General features: G+C 39.3%; 1 protein-coding gene across 2 annotated transcripts; it reads right to left on the bottom strand.

Annotated features, from left to right (window-relative positions):
- Positions 1-3613: 3613 nt before the first annotated feature.
- LOC139423816 (homeobox protein MSH-C-like) lies at positions 3614-5206 on the bottom strand. 2 transcript variants are annotated; one of them, XM_071175452.1, is made up of 2 exons: positions 4767-5206; positions 3614-4151 (listed from the first exon to the last, which is right to left on the bottom strand). In XM_071175452.1, exons 1-2 carry the CDS (start codon positions 5204-5206, stop codon positions 3740-3742), a joined length of 852 nt encoding a protein of 283 aa, XP_071031553.1. In that variant the 3' UTR covers positions 3614-3739. The 2 variants fall into 2 exon arrangements, with proteins under 2 accessions (XP_071031553.1, XP_071031552.1); XM_071175451.1 differs by having other exon boundaries at positions 3614-4155; positions 4771-5206.
- Positions 5207-7898: the final 2692 nt, after the last annotated feature.

Raw genomic sequence — 7898 nt, 5'->3', positions numbered from 1 at the left:
TAAATGACTATTGTAGCTGGAAACGGCAGATTTTTAAATTGAATATCTACATAGGCGTACAGAGGCCAATTATCAGCAACCATCACTCCTGTGTTCCAATGGCACGTTGTGGCAGCTAATCCAAGTTGATAATTTTAAAAGTCTAATTGATCATTAGAAAACCCTTTTGCAGTTATGTTAGCACAGATGAAAACTGTTGTCCTGATTAAAGAAGCAATAAAACTGGCCTTCTTTAGACTAGTTGAGTATCTGGAGTATCAACATTTGTGGGTTCGATTACAGGCTCAAAATGGCCAGAAACGAAGAACTTTCTTCTGAAACTCGTCAGTCTATTTTTGTTCTGAGAAATGAAGGCTATTCCATTCAAGAAATTGCCAAGAAACTGAAGATCTCGTACAACGCTGAGTACTACTCCCTTCACAGAACAGTGCAAACTGGCTCTAACCAGAATAGAAAGAGCAGTGGGAGGCCCCGGTGCACAACTGAGCAAAAGGACAAGTAAATTAGTGTCTAATTTGAGAAACAGGCACCTCACAAGTCCTCAACTGGCAGCTTCATTAAATAGTACCCGCAAAACACCAGTCTCAACGTTAACAGTGAAGAGGCAACTCCGGGATGCTGGCCTTCTAGGCAGAGTTGCAAAGAAAAATCCATATCTCAGTGGCCAATAAAAAGAAAAGATTAAGATAGGCAAAAGAACACAGACACTGGACAGAGGAACTCTGCCTAGAAGGCCAGCATCCCGGAGTCGCCTCTTCACTGTTGACGTTAAGACTGGTGTTTTGAAGGTTAAAATATGTCACCCCTGTTTGCAAGCTTTTAAATGATATTAAACTCATCCGTTTATATTTTCCAGTGATGAAAACATGGATGTCTCATGGTATGGTAGGGTATGCAAAATGAGTCAACTTTGAGCACCTTTATCTCCTGAATGTTTTGGCATTCAGGTCCAAAAAGTCACTTTCTGACCAAGTCATGGTCAAACATGAATGGAAAGTTTTGTTTAAATCAAGGGATGCTGTCAAAAAGTGATTTGAATTCAAATGGTTTTACCCAGGAGAAATGCCAAGACACACGATGGATTCAGTTGGGTATTGCTATTGGGTTTGCTAAACTGCCATTTCAGCCCTGCTGTCAAGAAACAATGTGGTGACACTTGAAACAGTCACATGTCTTGAATTATGCAAGCATGCCAATGCTTCTACATTTCTTCTGCAGATGAGCAAAACTCTGTTTAATCATTGCAAGCACTAATGTAAAACTTAACTGCATTTTTTTATGCTAACTCTGCAAACTAAACGTTTGACAACCTTGCAAGTTGTTAGCACCAATGTTACAGCCAAGGTCGGAATGCAAAACACATGAGATTTCAGACGAACGCCTACGTGTGGGAAGGGTAACAATAACGACTATATGCCGTGCATGTGCAGGACAAGCACACGTTGCATGGTATAATATTTCCATAACTGACATGGATACCAAAACGTTTTATTTACAACATTTTAATTGACAAAATACCTCGTTACGTCCAAGCTTTTACCCACACTGCGCAACTGTGGAAGTGCCTCTATTTCTTTGGTGCATCCATTGATCGGGAAACAAATAAAGAGTGTATATCGCCCACTACCGTGTTGGAGTGTGAAGTGGTTCCAACATGAGGAACCTTGCTCACCACTCCAAAATCACGACGGGTTTCTTGGAGATGGTCATATTTAAAAAAATAATTATAATACTGAACATCCTCCCAATTTCGCTAAAGCTCCCTAGGCTACTTGGTGGTGGAAAATGACATATCATTCCAAAACTGTAGCCTAAACAACCATGGGAGAAATGAAGACACATGTTGAGTAGGCCTATATGAAACGCTTGGTGATGGATGATACAACGGTTCATGTGGAATTAAGAAATTACTAGATAGATGGAATAATACTGGTTGAAATCTACTGTTTTTGTGTTTAATATGACAGAGATGAATAAAACCAAATCATAGCATCCAAACGTCATTGGTCGTTTCAACTACCGTTTAGCTTATCAAATGGCCACAAGACACAAATAAAACAATATATCAAGGAAAAATCTTATGAAAGCGTATGATTGTAATTATTATTACAATTTTAATAAATATTTATCATAGGAGTACAGCTATTAGTGGTAGTGATGGGCATATTACAACAACCGCACAAGTCTAGTCTTGTGAAGGTAGCCTATAATTTCCGTTTTTCTTGTCAAAGTAGGCCTAATTCGCACAACTATTAAATTGTTAAGAAACATATATAGCCTAAGTATATTGTTCGTTTAAACATTGCAAGTATCAAGAAAACTTTGGCAGTTTTTGTTGCAGCAATTTACCATTCCAGTCGTCATAGATGAACGAACTATACAACTATTATTCAGAATAGATGGAGGTTAAATACTGAACCTTGAAATGAGAAATTGTTGTTACATTTCTAATGAAGAGAAAATTAGGAGAAAATGTAGGCCTACATTGGTTCCTGTCAGTCAAAACAATTTTCCCTTTCAATCTTGATGTTCACCGTGTGGTGTAATACGTGTAATCTGTGTTCATTGACGAGACAAAAGCATTTCAACAGAAGTTTAAATTATAATGTTTATTTATTGAGCTCAGTTTTTACAGGTATGAGAGAATAATTAAAATAAGACCATGTATGTACACAGTACAGATACAGAGATATTTAATAAATATCAATATTCCTGCGCCTTCTTCCATCAGAGTTGCAGGACACGTGAACACTATTATTTACAATGATATTATTTATATTTCTTGAAAATAAAATCATTTTTTTAAAATCATACAAATATCCCATTTGTAATTGGTCTTAAGGCCTCATAGTAAAAAAGTACAAATTGTTTATGCACATTTGTTTTCTAAAGTAATTTTTCACTCCATGAAAAGAAACCGGATTTACAGAGCTTGCAACTGGAAAGAAATGCGGCAAATGTACACATGCATAATTCTGTCGGTCATGATTTTCCATAATTGTGTGCACGGACAATTGAATGTGAAAATTCGTCAATATTGAACAAATGACAGACATTTTACAGTTCAAGTATGCTTTTCGAGAGCTCAAAATAGGCCTAGTTGGTATTTTAAGGCACGTTCAATAAGGCTGTTTTAAGTACTTTTTCGTTGCATGGCGCACAGGGCTATATTTTACGCACGAGGATATTGACGTTGTCTAGGCCTGTTATTAATTACAAACTTAATGCCAATGCCCCCATTTGTATAATCGAAATGGATACAAAAATGTGTAGGTCTAGTGATCAATTACACACGCTGTTAGTTGCAAGTGGCAAACGGGTTGTGTTTTAAGGCCTCACGTGCCTTGACAACTTGGCCATTGATAACTGCTCAACTATCAGAAATCGCTATCAGAAATATACAAAATAAGGCCTATAGGCCTTCGATATAAAATTATCTTGCAATCACCATCTTGCAATCAACAATGTGGCCAACATTTGCCTAAGAATTTCTAGGCATGAGAACATGTCCCACAAGTATTGGCCTGTTTGACTTTAATGAGCGTATACAACATATATCTAAAAATGATCTCTGTTGCGTAGACAAATATAGGCCTTTATAGGCCATCTGGGAAATTATGGCTTTCTGGAAAAATATATCCATGTTCCAGACAGGGGGTAAAGTTAAGTGTTGCAACCATGTTTGAAAACATATACAATGACATATGATTTCATCTCAAACGTAAATGCACAATCTAAGTCAAGACAAATAATACATTCCATAGGTGACAGGTCCACCGAAGAGTCCCGGAACAGGTAACGTGGGCCTGGGGTAGGCGTTAGAATGTCCGTAGAGAGATGGAGAGCCCATGTGCGCTCCCAGGGGGAATGGCAGAGCAAAGGCAGGTAGCATTGGTTTCGACGCCAGTTTGTACTTTTCCAACTCGGCCTCCTGAAGTCTCTTGGCTTTAGCCCTTCTGTTTTGGAACCAGATTTTGACCTGGGTCTCGGTCAAATTGAGGGAGTTGGAGAATTCGGCACGCTCCGCAATGGAGAGATACTGCTTTTGTCGGAATTTCCTTTCCAGAGCGAGCAGCTGGGAGGTAGTGAAGGGCGTTCGAGGTTTTCGGTTGTTTTTATGTTTCCTTAAAGGGCATGGAGGTGGACTTAAGCTTCCTGGAGGGACAAATAAATTAAAAGGTATTGTTATTAAATGTAAACCTCAAGGGCGGCTGACCCTTTAAAACAACACATTTCACTGCGCCTATGTGACAAAAAACTTTTTTTTTTTCGTCATAATTAGCCTCACCAAACAACGTATGCATTTAAGGACATTGCCATAAGGTTTATTCCTGCACGGTGGCTTTTAATTGGTAGGCCTACCAATTTCCCAATTCCAAAATAGGCCTATGACAGACATCGGGAACATACAGGAACTTTGTCTAATTGTGCACAGTTTAGACCTATCAGGCTACTCTGAAATAACATTGTATTATTAGACTGATATAGGGACATTTCGAGGCAAATTCTATATATTTTTGGATAGACAGGCAGGACCACAGTGAGGTAGGCTTATGACGATCTATTATGTGAGGTAATAACGATCTCATGAACACGATAACATCAATAACAGACTAATAATAGAAAAACTAGAAATAATACTACTGCTAATAATATGACTATTACTACTTTATTATTATTATTATTATTATAGACAAACAATAGGGAATAGTTGGCCTAATTAGTTGACCAACATTTAGACAGCCAATAACTCTGGAAGCAGGGACTTACGAGGGGGAGTCGAGAAAGATGTAGTCTGGAACCAAGTGCTCTGGTCTTTCTCACAAAAATCTTGATTGTCGTCATTCTGACAGTCCGACACGCTCTGTGTGCTTTCCGGGGAAACTTTCCTCTCCACGTAAAAAGTCCTTGGAGAAAACTGTTCCGTGATCTGCACCGCCGCCGCCACAGGCTTCGGTTGAACGAGACCCGAATCCGAGGAGGGAGAAGAAGAATAAGTCCTGCAGGTTGTTTTCTTGGAAATCAATGATTCGACGCTAAATGGAAGACTGCTCGTCTTACTTTTGTATCCTTTGTCAGTTGTCATATCTTTGGGTTGAAGCTCCTCACACTCCGTATCCGACTCTTCTTTCTGGTGGAGTTTAATCTCGCGGGACGGAGACCCCGATAGGCCAACGGGATTCATCTCAAAGGGGTACGGGGCCATACACCTCCGCCTGGCCAGCTCAGGAAAATCGAATCGCGATCGAGAGTATAGCGTCTGGTGCTGTCCTCGCTGTCAGAATATTGCCCAGTAGCTCAACTCACTAGATGGGGTCGTCTATAAAAGGGCAGTAACTGTTCCCCTCTCCACGCCGTCCAATCATCGTCTCAACTTGGCCTCGTGACGTTCCCAGCGCTCATTTCCTCCGTATTCATTGGCCCTCTGCCTTCCAAGAGACATCAAGAGGCCCTTTGAAAGCGACAAGAAGTTTTAATCATACAGACCCCGTGCGGAGCTGGTGCATTGATAGCTCAAGGGGTTTTTGTCTCCGCGGAACACAAAGTAGACCAATTTTAGCGCAATTAACCAGTGGGGAGGCCTCATGAGTATTTACATCCATTAGTTGAGCACTTATTGGAACCTTTTAATTAATTAATTTCACACCCGAGAACGCTGTGATAAGATGCAGAAGAATGCAAGGTTATAAAGGGATCCTTCTAAAGTCTTAAATAGGCTAAAATAAAATATGAGAAAGGGCAAACAATATGGAAATACACAAAGAAATTGAAACTCGTTAGAATATTAAAAGTCATCTAAACATTTATGAACAGACACATTGAATAAATAAATCGATATGCTATGACTGTTGGTCACACAGCATTACGCCAATTTAAATGCTGTCATGGACTTTTTAAAGTTTACAATAGGCTCGGTTGAGAAGCAACAGGCGTTTTTTCTTCAGGTCAAACTATTTAATAAGCCAGACAAGTTGTGTTTTGGAAGGCGCCAGCCTCGGCGGGATCAAAAAGGAAGCTACCTCGGGGAGAAAAGGGAACGGTTAACTCCACTTAACCAATTGTACTCGAAATATTTCGTAGTCCAGAGCATAGCTGAAGGAATGAGGCACAACCACTGACATTAAAGACGGTTAGCCTGTTTCACTTCTTGGAAGAAGAGAACAAACAACTTGATCGGATGATAAGAGGGGCAGTATTTCAAAAATGTTTTGGAAAATGATCATATTTCCACAGAAAGAATACACATCGAGCAACATTGAAATTAAAATGGTCAAATGAACAATGAGGAATAAAAACTAAAATACAAAAGATCAGGTAAAAAAGACAATGCAATGAATATTGATTTCGATTTTTTTAAATAAAGCCTATTCATCTTTATAATACATATGGAATATTTGGCATTTGCCATCATATACCTTCCACAAAGTAAAGTAAAAAAAACATACATTTAAAAAGGGACAATTAACAGCTTTTTAAATATATGAAAAAATAAAACATGTACTTGACAGTTTCGAATAGCTGTGGCGTCATGGCCTGATTTCATGTGTGGTGACCTAGTTGTCTCCTATCACAAAACATTATTTGGTAGCCCTTTAAAGTGGCAGCATAGGCCTTATGTGACCACATATTATTTTAACATTAATGCCTTTGATTGAAGTGTCACCAGCACGCAAAATATGCTCTTAAAGTTTAGTCTCTCATTTCCTTCAGGAGCTTTGTAACACAAGGATTCTCTCAGACATTCTCCTTCACTAAAATCATCACTTTGCCCCAGTGTCATTGATGTCAACTATCTTTCATGATGTGTATCATCCCAAAGCGTTGCCCTTCTGCACTCCCAACATGACACCATAGTAAATAACACCATATAATCCAAGATGGCCTCCCTGGCATGGCCAACCCCACTGAAAGCCTGTTTGACTTCCAACAGTCATCAGCAGGATCAAATACACAATTGACACTTGGTAAAGTGCAAAATGGCCGCCTAGTAGGCCACAAGTGGGGGGTTTGTCTTAATTGAATTGCCTTAGCCCCATCGCTCTTAGGTTAATGTTCTGGCAAGGAAGACACTTAGAGAGTGCATGGTCACTCCAATACACTGGAGACCCACTCAGCCCTCTCTGGATTGTCTTTGTTACTTTTCACACTTCAATTTACATCTTAGTTGGATTAAAGGGTGAATAATTCAATATTTGAATCTGGCCAATCCTGAGAAGGCACGTGTGGTTGGTTCACATTACTTGACCGCCAGTCAGTCATATTTGGTTTATGACCTTATGTGTCCTTAACGCCTTAAAGATGCACTCTCAAACTTTTGTATAATTTCAGCCACTAGTTTTGAAAGTGGTGCCCATGAGCCAAAAGTGGTCCCCGTTTTTTGGGTGCTACGTCATCCAATTGTGTACTACCTCATCCATTTTGTGTGATAGCACAATGTAGCAATTTTTATGATATCATACCATTTTTGCAATTTGTGTGATATGTTACAAATCCAATTAGTGCAATATGATTTTAATTTGTTGTGCTTAATAAGATCCCAGAGTGCATCTTTAAGTCACACTATGAATGAACTTGTGTCAAACATTAAGTGTAATTGGTCAACTTCATTTGACAACAAGTCATATTTGGTTTATGATCTTATACGACTTATGTCAAATCACATGACTGTCATGGTCGGAAAACTTACCAAACTGACGTAGTTCTGTGGGCAATCAGGCTTTTTCTCAAAGCTGCACAAGGACAGGAAAGATTGATTGGTTAACTCAGCGGAATGACGTTGCCTCGAGCAGCACTGCAGATATTGCGATGAGCGAGATGCACGACTTCGCTTTCACACAATGGTTCTTTGTGAGGCAAAGTGTTCTACCTAGAACCTTTTAACATCCTAAGGAAGAAAG

Source organism: Oncorhynchus clarkii, chromosome 13, assembly GCF_045791955.1.
Source record: "Oncorhynchus clarkii lewisi isolate Uvic-CL-2024 chromosome 13, UVic_Ocla_1.0, whole genome shotgun sequence".
NCBI lineage: Eukaryota > Metazoa > Chordata > Actinopteri > Salmoniformes > Salmonidae > Oncorhynchus > Oncorhynchus clarkii.
This window is presented reverse-complemented; position numbering and strand designations above follow the sequence as displayed.

Bases quoted from the DNA above. Each gene is read 5' to 3' on its own strand.
- LOC139423816 (XM_071175452.1), bottom strand. From the start codon at position 5,206: ATGGCCCCGTACCCCTTTGAGATGAATCCCGTTGGCCTATCGGGGTCT. The intron at 4,152-4,766 runs GTCCCTGCTTCC...CCCTCCAGGAAG, and splicing joins TTCTCGACTCCCCCTCGTAA to CTTAAGTCCACCTCCATGCC.